The sequence below is a fragment of the Orbicella franksi genome, chromosome 4, assembly GCF_964199315.1.
Source record: "Orbicella franksi chromosome 4, jaOrbFran1.1, whole genome shotgun sequence".
In the NCBI taxonomy this organism is placed as follows: domain Eukaryota; kingdom Metazoa; phylum Cnidaria; class Anthozoa; order Scleractinia; family Merulinidae; genus Orbicella; species Orbicella franksi.
This window is the reverse complement of record NC_138148.1, coordinates 17,917,775-17,932,425: the sequence shown is the minus strand read 5'-3', so window position 1 is coordinate 17,932,425 and position 14,651 is coordinate 17,917,775. Positions and strand designations below refer to the sequence as shown.

General features: G+C 41.2%; 1 protein-coding gene across 2 annotated transcripts in view; it reads left to right on the top strand.

The window, feature by feature from the left end:
• Window positions 1–14,651, top strand: part of LOC145484700 (protein sidekick-1-like) — a 38,344-nt gene that overhangs the window by 11,543 nt on the left and 12,150 nt on the right. For both annotated transcript variants that reach the window (XM_081463310.1, XM_081463311.1), the window contains 12 exons: window positions 110–210; window positions 1,512–1,576; window positions 3,498–3,649; window positions 4,650–4,961; window positions 6,605–6,919; window positions 7,735–8,034; window positions 8,694–9,011; window positions 10,026–10,331; window positions 10,806–11,096; window positions 12,068–12,367; window positions 12,990–13,289; window positions 14,301–14,651. In XM_081463310.1, coding sequence (XP_081319436.1) covers window positions 110–210; window positions 1,512–1,576; window positions 3,498–3,649; window positions 4,650–4,961; window positions 6,605–6,919; window positions 7,735–8,034; window positions 8,694–9,011; window positions 10,026–10,331; window positions 10,806–11,096; window positions 12,068–12,367; window positions 12,990–13,289; window positions 14,301–14,651 — 3,111 coding nt within the window. The remainder of the gene's footprint in view (window positions 1–109; window positions 211–1,511; window positions 1,577–3,497; window positions 3,650–4,649; window positions 4,962–6,604; window positions 6,920–7,734; window positions 8,035–8,693; window positions 9,012–10,025; window positions 10,332–10,805; window positions 11,097–12,067; window positions 12,368–12,989; window positions 13,290–14,300) is intronic.

The window sequence follows — 14,651 nt, the reverse complement described above, 5'->3', positions numbered from 1 at the left end:
CTTCTATGGCCCCCCTTTTTTTCCTAGCCTAAACAAGGAAACAATCCACCTGCATCCCGTGTTATTGACCAGTGTTTCAGCCACTGTTTTTGTTTTTTTATGCCTTCAGAAATCACTGGATCTACTGAAATAGGTTTGAAAATCATCTTTCCAGACCTGGCTTTTAATTCTGGAAATGTCGCTCAGTGGAGTGGGGAATTTTCTGATCAAGTAAGTTAAGTTGACAACAGTCTATTTTTAAAAGGTAGTCAATAGCACGGTCTGTTACGCCATGGAAGCCTCATTAGTGCAGGTTCAGAAACATCAAAAGAAACTGTTGTACCTTGTTGATACTTATAATTAGGTCTATTGGCACTGGTGTAGTTGCTGCCTATTAAATTCATCTTTGTAGGACCGACTACCCGGGAGTTTAATGGATGATCCATGCTCGAAACGTCGGCTTTTCACATTCGCTAGGGTGCATAATTTACCTTCAGAGATCAGATTTGAATTTCAGTTTTCCTGCCTGCATATTAACATGCCAAACAAAAAATACTCATTTTCAGGCGAAGTGTGCAAGAGACTTGCTTTGAACTGACATTTCACCTAATGTTCATGTTGATTCTCTGCGCGTATTTCGTGTATCAATGAAAGTATTTTATTTATTAGTTGGGGACTTTCTGGAACAAACATTCAACATAATCTCGGTGATGCTACTCGTTTAATAATAACGTGTTCATCACAGATTGGAGTTCGTCCCCCAATTTTCGCTTTTTATTGAAAACAAAATCTGAGCAGTGAGTAGTGTCCGCGCGTATTATATTTTAAACCATCAAATGAGAGATTTATGATTCCAATATTGTGTCAGTTTCCAGTATTTCGGCTTCTAGTTTTTGAAATACATTCTGCCTCATCCAAAAATCGTGCCCATCGCAAAGGGCGCGTGCGAATGACGAAAAAATACGACTCTACAGTGCAATAAGGGCTCATATTTTTCGCGTTCTCTTGACCTAATCTGATAAAATAGCGTAATAATGCATGGAATAATAAATATAGTAAGAAGACTGAGTGGAGTTCAGTTCCTATAAGTAATCAGTGATTTCGGGTGCAATTAGAAGTAATTCAATAGAATAAGAAAAATTGCAGTCTTTAAAAAAAAATTGCGAGTGCTTATTTATTCCAAATTGCTCGAGAAAAAATATTATTGATTACTTATCAATAATCTTCATGCAATTTTAAAAAATTTCAACTTCCTGCACTCAATTTCAACTTTTTGTACTCATATTCAACCTTTCGAACTGTTTGAGATTGATTGACGTGCTTTTAGCCAATTAACATGCTGACAATATTATTAGGGCTAAAATCGGACCTGTTGATAGCCAATCAGACGTGGTAGATTTTAATATAGTTATAAGTGTGCTAGTGGATGTAGCTGTATTGTGTACGTGCATTTTATCATTTGACTATGATTTCCTCTTCTATTACTAGTTAAACTGCTTGAATTCAAACGTTTATTTTCTCTCATAACACAGGTAAAAGATCTTTACGTTGGCTATTCTTATTTTGAGGACATTAAAGATATCTCGGTTACTGACAGGTAATGTTATTTTCAGACATAAATTTACTGCAAATGTTTGAACAGTCACAGTATATATCTGCTAATAAGTGGACCGTTCACATGTAACTTTAAAGTGCAGCTAACCCCAAATGTTTTTTTTCGCTAAAACGAATGTACTTGTTACTTGAAATACATTTGCGAGAAAAATTTTTGGATTCGGTTAAATCCTCGATTTTCTGTACGCCGACAAAATCTCAAAAATAGCTCTAAAACACCGCCATTTTGTTTCGCGACCGAGTTTGAGGAGAATGGGTCCAGCGGCTGTTGTGACGTCTACTCAGGAAGGTTGAATATCTCACGTCCTCTCATTTCCTTCAGGATGGTGCAATACACATTCGAAAAGTGCGCAGAAACGCCTTTCCAGAAGTGCTATAGGCTGTTGCAGCAATATCCCAGATTTAAAGAAACATATGCTGTACAATGTACTGGCGATGATCGGTCAATGTGCATTAAAGACGTAAACGGTGGTTGATGTTGTCGAACCGAAACAGGCGAACTGAGTCTGTGAGAACCATTGAAGAACTCTCACTGGAATTTTTTCCGCAGACTTTCAAACGCTATGTTCAAAATTTTCTGCTTAAAGCCAACCAGCAATTTGTAGAAATACTACCGACAACCTATATCTTCCAATCTCGCAGTATTTATAACATAGCCGGCAAAGTTGTGTGATCAATCAAGAAGCGTAACGACCGATGTACCGATATAAAAATAGGTCGCAACTGTACGCCGCCAACCAACACTTATTTCTCTTTCGATTTAGATAAAAGTCGAAGATTAATCCTTTAGAATTTCATGATAACAAAACTGACTCCAGTGATGAAAAAGAAATGATTCTGCAACAAAAGTTGGCCGTTACAGTCCCAAAATGTATTGGAACAATTAGTTTTGTTTTCCATTTTCTCGAGCAAATACAGAGAGCTGACTGAGGCGCCATTGTGGTTGGTTCCTGGGTAGACGTCATCAGCAATCGCCGCCTTAGAACTCCCTAAAACGTGGTCGCGTGACACTTCAGGCGCGGCTTTGAAAGGGCATAGAAAATCGAGGATTCAACCAAATTCAAAAAGTTTTTGCCCAGAAGCTTCGAATAACAAGTGGATTTGTTTTAGCGGAAAAAAAATTTTGGGGTTAGGTGCACTTTAAAGTTGATGCAGTTTATCAAAAGTCAGTCAATCGGATAGCACAAAACTACTGACTGAAACGGCATGATGATAAATGTAATTTGTGATAATCGATATTGACCTAAATTAATATTTTGCCGACACGGAACAGAGAACTGGGTGCGAGCGTAGTGCGCGAAGGCTCGTGGTTAGACGTTGGTAAACAGAGACGGTTGAGAAAACTTGTGACATTTTTCGGCCAGCTTTGCCACCAACACTTTTGGATAAGGTTTATTTTTTGTCCCAGTGCTGTAAGTAGAGTTAACTAATTTATCATTCATTCTGTTGTTTATAGCTATAAGTAGAGGTAATCGTGCCGGTAATGGTATGAATGCGAGTGCAATTGAGAGTTCATCCTTCGAGTGAAATTCAAAAGAATTTTCAGATATCACGAGTAGTGTTGGTAATCCTTAATTGACTTAATTGCTCGAGCTTTCATACGATTACGTATTTATAAAATGACTGAAAAGGTTACGAAGGCGCACACGTTAATTTGCTCTGCAGTGCTAATTAAGAATTAATGATAAATTTTGACCTGCTCTCAGCCAATCACAATGAAGAAATTTTCTCAGTCTACCAAGCCGAGTTACATTTCAATAAAATCACATGTTTTAACATTAAAATCATCATTTATTGTAAATGTATTTTATCCTTATTTCGGTATTCTTTTCACAATTAAAATTATCATTTACCTTGAAAAATGTCAGATCACTCATCTATTCCTTTGTGATCCTGTTGCATAGTAATGGACAAGCCTCAGTATCATTTAAATTAAAATTCACTGACATTTTCTGGCGATCCATGCTGCCTCTTCAGCTTGCTATGGAAAACGGCACCTTACTTGGATCTCCTGGTGTAATGGATGAGGCTTCATGTCAAAGTGGTAGCCGTAAGTGTAAGTTAGCTAGTCACTTCCGTTATATATTATTTTCTCAATTTGTCTTTAATGAACTGTAAAGCGCTGTTGATCAGCATATGTAAATAGTGCTATAAAAATTGTTAAATTATTAATTCTTTTATACCCTTATACCCAAGCAAAATGTGAACCATAGTCCTTCAACCCAGCGCTAACCTCGACACCTTTTGTACGCTCCAAGGTGTCCGAGTTAAGACATGTTGAGGTGGCTCTTAGCAATTTCAAGCACTTTCCCGTAGAAGGTTACGATAGCAACGATACAACCTGGTAAAAAACAACCTTAATTTTAGTTTCAAGTACTTATAATTCAAAAACGGCTGGGTGAAGCTCGTGGATTTTTATTATCGAATTGCGATAAGCATGTTAAGATACAACTTTTTGCAAAGTCTTAAAAAAATTCCTGTATGCAGGGCTCAGAGCGCTAGCCGCCTTAAATTTTCGAACATTTAAGGTGCTTTGAGCCCTACCTGCAGAATATTTCACGGACATTTTTTTTTTAATATAGAGACAATCGTCTTCCTTATCTTTTAGACCTCAATGTTGGTGCATCTTTTGTAACGCTTCGATGTCATATCTGGGGAGTTTATCCGCTCCTGATTTGACGCCCAAGAGTGCGTGTGGCAAAAAAAAATACAACTGGATATTTACCGGCCAGTGTCTTGATATCGCATGAATTCAGGACAGCGTGCAGACAAAGTTCCTGATAAGTTAATTGTAAATTTGGGAATGGTAGTGCGAAATTTGCTTGATTTTAGTCAACTCGACCTAACGGCTGATTCATTGAAGTTCTTTAACAAGAGATTGCTCTTGCGAAAAGTTTAGGAAATAAAAGGGATGTAGAATTTCTACTGTAGGTATGTGTAAGGGAAACCTTTGGACCCCGGGATATCGCCGAATAAAACTCTGACAAGTATTTCCCTCGCCAGGGATTCTAATCACACACTTCTTTTGAGTTCAGTAATTCTGTTTTATTTTTCAGTTATTTGCGAGGCGCCAAAAAATGCTCACGCGTCCAACATCTACCCCACCTTAGTCAAAGTAACAATGGACAGAGTTTCTGTTCCGCTGGACGATGATTATTTTCACGGCTACAGAATCCTGTACAAGAATCTTGAAGACCAGGGCTCCGAGTGGACACAACGCGGCGTTATCCGCAGTAATGTTGACCCGATAACAGGAGATGTACCCAGACTTGTTCCATACACCAACTACAGCTTTCGTGTATTTGCGAAGTCGTTTCAATCTGTAGGCCTTATTTCGGAACCGTTCAAGGTCAGGACACTACAGTGGGGTAAGTAAAAGACACATTGAAACTTCCACATAGGCGCTATGCATGCAAGACGGTCACGCAGTCTTGTTTTACAAACGCACTGCTTTAATACACGAAGTAACATTTCTTGAAACCAACTTGCGAGCAAGCTCAGTTCCTGGCAATCCCCACCCCTGCACTAAGAGTTGCCACGAGCGAGAGACTCACACCACCTATAAAACCCCAAAAGATGATCAAGACAAAGGGCTCTTTCCGTTCAACGAAAAATTCCAGAACTTTCGAGAGAGAGACAAATGGTTCGAAAAAGTTTGTTGTAAAGTTTTCTGAAAATCCGAAAATTGTTGAATTTCCCTAATGCGAACTATTAAACCGAAAGTTCCTGAAATTATAGAAAAATCAAATGGAACGAGAATTCCCTGTAAGAAACTCCCTAGGTTAGGTTTACTACTTTTCTAGAAATTCCGGGAAATATTGGGCGCTTTCCATTCAACAAAAGTCACCGGCTCAAATTTTCGTAATTTTCGCTGGTCGAATGGAACGCGTCCGACCGCTTCCCAGAATTCGAGGTCACGTGCTCTGCAACACAGGGCATGCTGGGTGAAACTTTGTTGTGTTTGAAAATGGCGGACTTTTTTAACATTTTCGTGGCTTTAGAGCAGGATGACTGTGAAACAATAAGTTGTACCATTCTCGATAGCAATGACGACGTAATACTTCTGGCTGCAGTTGCCTGCTTTGTGCTAACTTGATTTAACAAAATGGCAAAACGGCGGGAACAGAACTACTGACGAGCGAAAGTCGAAGTTAGCGTAATTCGAGCAAGATAAAAAAAACATAACTACAGCTGTAACATACCGTTGCTGGTTGAAGGAAACAAATTGCTGCATTGATGCTGTAGAAAAAGAAATCGTTCGACACAAAGCCACACGCTGAGCATTGATACGCTGTTTCGACCGCCATTATTGCTTTTTCAAGTGTCCACGTGAGCTCACGCTCGGTAGGGAGACTAAACCCGACATCTCTTGCGAATGGAACACAAAATTTTCGATAATTCCGGAAATTCCGTCAAAGAGGGTGCACTCAAAACGTATTCCTAAATTTTCCAAAACTTTTCCCGGAATTTTTACCGTTCCATTCAATTTCGGACCGGAAATCTCGGAATTTTTGGTCGAATGGAAAGCGCCCCTTGTAATTCCATTTGCCACTGGAATTTCCGTAAATTTAATCCGAAATGTTTCTTCGAATGGAAAGCGTATAAATATCACACTTAATTTAAACCTGGATCATTGGATAATGCAATTCGAGAGTTTTCATTTGCTTAGCCATCATGGGTTATGAGCCATTATACCATGTTCTACAAATATGGTAAGCATACGCTTGATATTTTGGGGCGTTTTTTATTTTTATTTTAGTTTAATTTTTCTATATTTTGGGGGCGTTTTAATAAGGCAATTATACTACTCGCGCTCGCGCCTTATTGGCTATCTATCATCTCATATCCAACGCGCGCTCCTGTAATAGTTGTTGAATATACCATGCACTGAACAGTCTAGGCAAGTCATTAATGAGGTATTTGTTGTTTCGTATCGGTCAATTAGCGTGGGGAGTTGTGCAGGCACTTCCGAAAGAGATTTGCCTAAAACGCCTCTTTTTGTACCATACAGTTCCCGATATTGGTCCAGAAATTATCGCATACTACAATACAAGCTCTAGCAGCATCTACGTTGAGTGGGAGCACTCAATACCAAGAAGAAATGTCCGCGGCATCTTGGTTGGCTACCGAGTGGCCTGGGATGAAGATCACTTCAGCTCTGATGACGGTAACGACTCTGGAGGGCATGCAGATGTGGGACGAGACACCTCAAACTACAACGTTACCTCGCTCCACGAATACTGGCTTTATAACATCCGTGTGGCTGGAAGGACATCAGTTGGACACGGAACTTATTCTACGGTGACAGTCCTGACCGGTGAAGATGGTAAGAGCTTTACGACGTTTTCCGAAAGGATTGTTAGTCCTATACATCTTTTTGAAAACTGCGGAGTATTTCTTGCAGTGTTTAGCTTAACAAACTATAAGGTGGCTTATTACAATTTTGATTGAAGCTCTTTTACCGCTTGTTTATGGACCTTTTCTGTCATATTTTATTGTCCCTGTGCTTAAACACATGTTTGAAAGCAGTTTGAAACTATTGCTACGTATTCCGAAGTGATTTAACGCCTTTCAAGTCCTGAAGTTGATTTTGTTTTTTCTTAGGGTTACTTGTGTCATTTTTGCACGCGCGATTAATACTGACGTCTGGCAAGCCATCGTAGCGCGCGCTACTGAGTCTCGGGAAAACCGTAGTAAGCCACCTTAACTACCACACGGTGGCTAAGAGCGCGTAATGTTGAGTTATTAGGCTGATTTAGCAAGAGAACGGGAACGTCACTTGACGACGGCGCGCGCAGAACAAACACCCAAATATGGTCAAATTAGAACAGAATCCAGGTTATTCCGCGCGCCCTGCAGTCGTCATCTGACCATATTTGGGTATTTGTACTGCGCGCGCCGTCGTCAAGTGACGTTCTCGTTCTCTTGCTAAATCAGCCTATTAGGCTGATTTAGCAACAGGACGGGAACGTCAGATGACGACTGCAGGTCGCGCGGAATAACCTGGATTCTGTTCTAATTTGACCATATTTGGGTATTTGTACTGCTCGCGCCGTCGTCAAGTGACATTCCCGTTCTCTTGCTAAATCAGCCTAATAAACTTGGAAAGACGTAACACTTTTTACCGTTTTGTTTCTACAGTCCCTTCTGCACCACCGTCTTACGTATATCTCCACATGGCTAACGAATCTGCTTTAAATGCGAATTGGATTGATGTGCCATTGATTCACCAGAATGGCGTGATTCTAGGCTATCGGCTACTCCTTCAGCAGGAAGACAACGGTCCAGTGGTATGGAATGTAACTGTCGGACCTGATGTTCGTTGGTACATGTTCACAAACCTCAACATTTTCCAGACTTACTCGACTCAGATACTGGCGTTCACCATCAAAGGCGAAGGTCCGTTGAGCGCCAAAGTTTATCAGAAGACGGATGGATCAGGTAAGTGAAAAAAAAAATAATGCACTTACAGGAATGTCTTCGTTTGGTCATTTGGAGTAGTTCTACTTTGGAAAGCCGTGCACTGTATGTAAACAGAACAACGGGAAGAGAAAAACTGAACAAAGAATTCAAAGAAAAACTGAACCCACCAATCTTAAGATAGGTGTTCCAAAGTACTAGAGTAGGGTAGCTGCTGCTTTACACGACAACCATAGCAAATGTTTGCTCAAAGATGAAACTTAGAAGTCATATTTTTTTTCATTCCCTTTACGAGCGTAGCATAGAATAGTTTATGTTATATAGAATGGGTAGTTACGAACAAGTGGTGACAAACTTCCTTATTAGCTTTCCAACTGATCTTTTGCCAACTACAAAACCGTAAATTATTTTCAGTGATCAAACATAACGCTTTTTCTCTTGTTCGTACGTTAGCAGTCACAACGAAGCCATCGCGTGTTTCTGGAAAAGGGAATATGAAAAGCAATTTCATTTCGTTACTTGCTTGACAGTAATACAAGTTCATCGCCTATTGGCGATGTGCATTCATCTTTAGATCAGCATCTGCCTTAGATATTGAGGCCAAAACGGCCCAACGAACAAAGCCCTACGGTGCATCCAGTCATGCAGTTGGTTTTAAATAATTTCCTTTAATTTTGCAGTTCCCATCAATTCCCCTGTCAACCTGACCGCCTACAATGTCAGTTCACGCGAAATTGAAGTGACCTGGGACTACAATGAGGACCCCCGTTTAGTCCTCGGTTACCTGCAAGGCTTCTTGCTGTACGTCTTAGAGGCTAATGCAAGCGATTTCTTCCCGGACGACGCAATAGTAACAACACATTACAGAGGTACAAGCAGAAGTACTCGCGTGGGAGGACTGGAAATATTCAGGCTGTACAACATTTCCGTAGCTGCGAGGACAGTCAAGGGACCCGGTCCTACAAACGAGTCTGTGGTAGTTAGAACCCATGGCGAAGGTTAGTGACGTGTATAATTGCAGTTTGGTCTCTTTCAATCTAGAAAGCAGCCTGACAAGAATATAAGGGCATTTTATTTTTTCCCCGCAAGAGAGAAGTTCGAGATTCTAATACCCGAAGAATTCCTCGCTTCCACACAGGTGCACTATCTCTGATTGGTCATTGTCGGGTCGGAATTTTAGCGCGCAAATATCAACCAATCATAGACTCTTTACTGCAATGAGCGTGTTATAGGCAATGAAATCCAACCGAAGAGAGGTAAAGTAAACTCTAGATCTATGCACTGTTATATAATAAGTCAAAATATTCTTGGATTTTGATTGTTTCTTACTTATGATCTATTGGAGGACAGACGTATGGATGACGTCATTAACATTTTTTGTGTCTTTACTATATAACACAAATAGATTTTATGTTTCCGTGCGTCTGTTTGGTAAAAGATCATAGGAGACGTCAAAATGTGGTAAGAACATCAGTGACACACTCGCCTAACTGTTTGTCTGCCACTTTGTTGTTCTTAACACATTTTGACGTCATCTGTGGGCGTTAACAGGGTGTGCTACGAAGATCTCTGTGTACAGACGTCTTCTGTTTCTTTTGTATCACATAGTAGCCGTCTGCACTTGCCATCTGAGTCCAAAGCTTAAAACGCACCAAAAAGAAGGGAAAAGTGTTTGAGGTTGTTGGTAACACAAAACGTTGTTTAAAACGCTAATCTGTAAATGCCTAGCCACTTCTAAACATTGTTTTACAATTTTAACCAGATGGAGCACAAAGCTTACAAGCCATTTGTACATTAATCCCAGACAGGTTAAGAAAACGTTTATAATGCAATTACATTACACAATAAGTGGGTAATATTACCCTTGTATGCCTTGGATACAACAGGCGATGATTGCGAAAGAGGCGAAGGTGATCGCGAAGAATATAGCTGAGGCTTTTTTGTTTCTATATGTTTAAGTTTTAATCTTGTTATTCGTTTCTACTCTAACGTATATTTATGTTATCATTTAGTTCCTGGAGCATCTCCCCAGGCCCTCACAGCCTACAACACCAGTACATCCAGTATATATGCCAGCTGGAAAGAAATAGTGGCAGATAAACAACATGGAATCATGCAAGGATACAAGCTGTTTTTCTATGAGGTGACAAGGGAAGGAGGCTTAAAAAGCTTGGAAAACCATACTTATGATTTGGCTATGCACGAGACGACCTTTACGGGACTCAAGACGTACACAAAGTACAGGGCAGAAGTTCAAGGGTTTAATAATTATGGAGACGGCCCTCTTGGAGCTGTGGAGGTGTTCACAGAGGAAAGCAGTAAGTAGACTTATTTTTGTTGCTTCATTGTGGCCTCTTTAATATCTGTGAGGCTTTAATGACATGACTGACAAGCTTGACTGACTGACTGACTGACTGAACGACTGACCAGTAGACAGATTGGCCAACTGACTGACTGACCGACCGATAGACCGACCGACGGGCCGACCAACCAACCGACTGACTGGCTGGCTGGCTGACTGGCTGGTTGGCTGACTGGCTTTCTGGCTGTCTGGCTGGCTGGCTGGCTGGCTGGCTGACTGACTGACTGTCTAAACAACTGACTGACTGAACGACTGACTGACTAAACGGCTGCCTGACTGAACGACTGACCAATAGACCGATTGGCCAGCCGACTTACTGACCCACCGACCGACCGACCCGTCCACCCACCCACCCACCCACCGACCCACTGGCCAGCCGGAATCAAATTGTTTGCTGAATCATTAACACGCGTACTGCTCTTTTTCTTAGTTCCAACCCAATACCCCAGAAATTTCACAGCTTTCAATGGAAGTTCTACCATAATACGTGCAAAGTGGAGAACTGTGCCCGAATGCTGTCAACTTGGGGTCATTCGAGGTTATCACGTGACCCTGACAGACTCGAGCAACTCTTCAATAAGTATAAGAAATACAGTTCCTGAATTGTTTACACGGTTCATAAATCTTAAAAAGTTTCACATGTACCAGCTGTCCATAACAGCGTTTACATCCAAGGGATCTGGGCCCAGCGTGTCCACAACAACATCCACTGATCAGGATGGTATGTTTAATTAAAAGATATTTTAACAGATTAATAATATTTTAATTTGTTGGATTTTAAAGCGGTTTTCAATTTAGTGCCATACAACATCAAAACCAAAGCAATCGTGTTAAGTTAACTCGATTGCTTTGGTTTTGATGTATTACTTTAGGGACGGACCATTGTTTCTTTTGAAGGGCAATTTCCCACAAACAAATCCTGCACAGCAAAATGTGCTGAAAAAATCATGCGATGGGAGCCGTGGGAAAAAGCAAATCGTGCATGTGCTTTCTACCAACCAGGACCTGTTTATTGACGTTTAAAAGTTCTTGCACAAGGCTTTGCCCACCAAAAAGAAACATCATGCATAACCTGAAGGTGACAAAAAGAAAATTGTCCAACCCCCTCAAAAAATAATGGTCCGTCCCTAACCAATCAAAACCAATGGAAGTTCAAAGTAAATTCACGTGACCGGCGTCAAACGCGGGAAAACGCACGTGCTTAGGTCACGATTGATATTCAGTTTTGAACCTGATTGCTTGAATAAGAGGCGTGAGTTTCGTTAACCAATCAGGGATCGTAGCAAAGCAGTACCAACGCAGTTTTGGATTATTTTTGACACCCAATTGAAAGCCTCGCAATTGCAATGTAATTCTCTCTAAAAAACTCAGATCACTTATTTTTTTAATACTGTACATTTGTAGTAGTTAGAGATACTTTTTAACCTTGCACAACACGTGTTTATGTTAAATAGTAATACAAACAAAGTAAGAAAAGACTTTATTATTTCACATTGGTCACAATATTTTTTGATCTGAAGAACGTAGGGATTAACCCTTATTCTGCAAAGTGGAAACACGAGTCAACTTTTGAGACAATTAACGTCTCAACATGCGTAATGATTGTTAGTTTTCAGTACAAGTTTATTTAATACACCTCGGAAATGTTTTGAAGTCACTGCAATCACTGAAAAGAAATCTTTTTCACTTCAGTTCCAGAAGCACCTCCGCAAAATGTCAGTGGCTATAACATGAGCCAGTCAGGAATCCAGTTATTTTGGGCCCCAGTTCCTGCCGACAAAGTTAATGGCATTGTAATGGGCTACAAAGTCTTCTACCAAAAGGCTCAAGGCTCTCGGACTTTTCAATACAAAAGCTTTAATAGTTCCACCTTTCAGGGTTTAATAGATGGACTAAGTCCTTTCACAATCTACAACCTTGACGTGAGGGCGTTTACCATTCAAGGAGATGGGCCTCCCAGTCCTTTTATTACTGTACAAACAGAAGAAGAAGGTTGGTAGATTTGACGAATACCTGCATGACCAGTATATAACAAATAAATCGCTTCTTTGCTCGAAACGCCTTGCTTCCTTAAGCCTGGTTTTCACTACGACATAATCGCAAGCACAAACATAAGCATAACGTTGGTGAAGACGCCCACAACACAAGGATAAGTACGTAGGCATTCATATTTTTGCTTCTATACCTCCTCGATACTGTAAAAGAAGATGGCGGAACACACGCTAAAATTATCTAACACACGCTAAAATTATGGACTAGATTGTCCGATAATGCCAATACATAGCTCCTCGACACTGTAAAACAAGATGGCGGACTTTCGCTTATGTTTATGCTTACAGCAGCGTGTTCGCACTCGACATAAGCATAAGCACAAGCACAAGCACCAGGAGAACGAAAGGTTTTGTTCGCGTCCTCACTACCGTGTGCTTGTGCTTATGTTTGTGCCATGGGCGTCCTCCCTACGGTTATGCCTATACTTGTGCTTATGTCGTGGTCAAAATCAGGCTTTAGTCCCTTACCGCCTTGCTTCCCTTACCAACGTCGTTACTTGTTCACTCGCTTACATCTTTCAGTTTTCTTCTTCCTAACCTACTGCCAACGCTTGTGTTTTCAGCTCCTCAAATTGCACCCAGGACGTTTCGAGGTTTCAATTCAAGCTCAACTTCCATCGTACTGAGTTGGGACCCAATCCCTCAAGGGCAAGTCGCCGGAATCCTAAGAAATTTTCACATTACGTATCGCCCGTTAGATACCGCTGACAACGCCACATACAACATCACGTTGCCGATCACGAACCTGACCCTTGAAATAACCAATCTACAGAAATACACCAACTATAGGATTGATATTAAAGGAGTTACGAAGTTCATTGGAGCGGCAACGGAACCGATTATCGTCACAACTGGCGAAGATGGTACGTCAAGACCTTTTTGCTTCTTTATTGATGTTATTTTATGGATGATTTTACTGTGATAACCGGAGTTTCATTCGGCAGGAGATTCGTCTTGTGAAGGTATTCGGGAATCTCTGCAGCCAACACGGAGAGACGGAGAATCACGTCGATTTATAGATTAATTTAGTTTCTCCGGAACAATTTTCGAATCCCTCGATCTCTTCAGTTTCTCTATCGGTGTAAGAACTATTTCCTGGTGAATGTGTAAACACAGCGTTCAGTTCTTAATAGAGCTATTGAAAATGTGCCATCGTGCTTCGCCTGCCCAAAAAATACTTAGCATCACTCATGTGCAGCGCCATTGTACCACTCATTTCGCCTTTTGTTTCGGAATGTTCTTGTCGCCGTCGTGGTTGTTGTAAGCCTCACCCTGCGCCTGCTTGTAAGTCAGAGAGGTTACTTGGCAACGTTACACGTTCTTTTGCCGTCATCACAGTTGACGAAACAGTACAATGCCTATTGAAGCAAACCAACAGCTCTTAATCGTAACATTGCTTGTATCCAGTAACAGCAACATCTCGAACGAAATCGTCTACTTAGGTCGGCATGTACTAGAAAAACATGCAACGAGGGCACCAAACGGGGACATGTTGCAGCGACAGTTTTTCTAGCGTGTGCAGCGACTGTTGAAAAAGTTGTGTTGTGGGACAAAATTTTGTTCCCGCAACATGTTGGATGAAATTCAGTTGGTTCGAGTTCGTGCGTCAAGAAGCAGTGACAAAAATGACCTCAATTTTCAATGTCGCACCGTGTGCACTGCTCCTGCAAACTGTCCCCGCTACAACACGTTTTTATGCCTCTATCCGCGTCGTGTGCACCAGCTTACGTACTGTCCCTGCAACATGCGTCCTATGGCCACATACGAAGGGGCTTGCACCCGCTTTATGTCCAGGCTGCATGTCGCCTTGTGTGTGCTGCCGACTGTCGCCACAATGTAAACGTGTTTATTTTCTATTTTGTTCTGTCGTTTAGTTCCCGGCCTGCCTCCCCAAGATATCGAGATACAAAATTCAAGCTCTACAAGTATTTCAGTCCAGTGGAAACCAATCCCCAAAGACCACGTTAATGGAATACTCCTGGGAATTAAACTTTTCTATCGATCTGCTCCAAGAGATAACAGTATAGTGTTCAGCTCCCGCGCGAGACGTTCAACAGAGGAGGACTGGTCGGAGTATACTATCATCACGTTACATCCGGGCGCGTTATCGTATGAGATGTCTGCTTTGAAGAAATTCACCAACTACAGTGTTTCCGTACTGGGTTTTACAGCCAAAGGAGACGGAAACGTTAGTCAACAGTTTGTCGTGTCCACGGATGAAGACG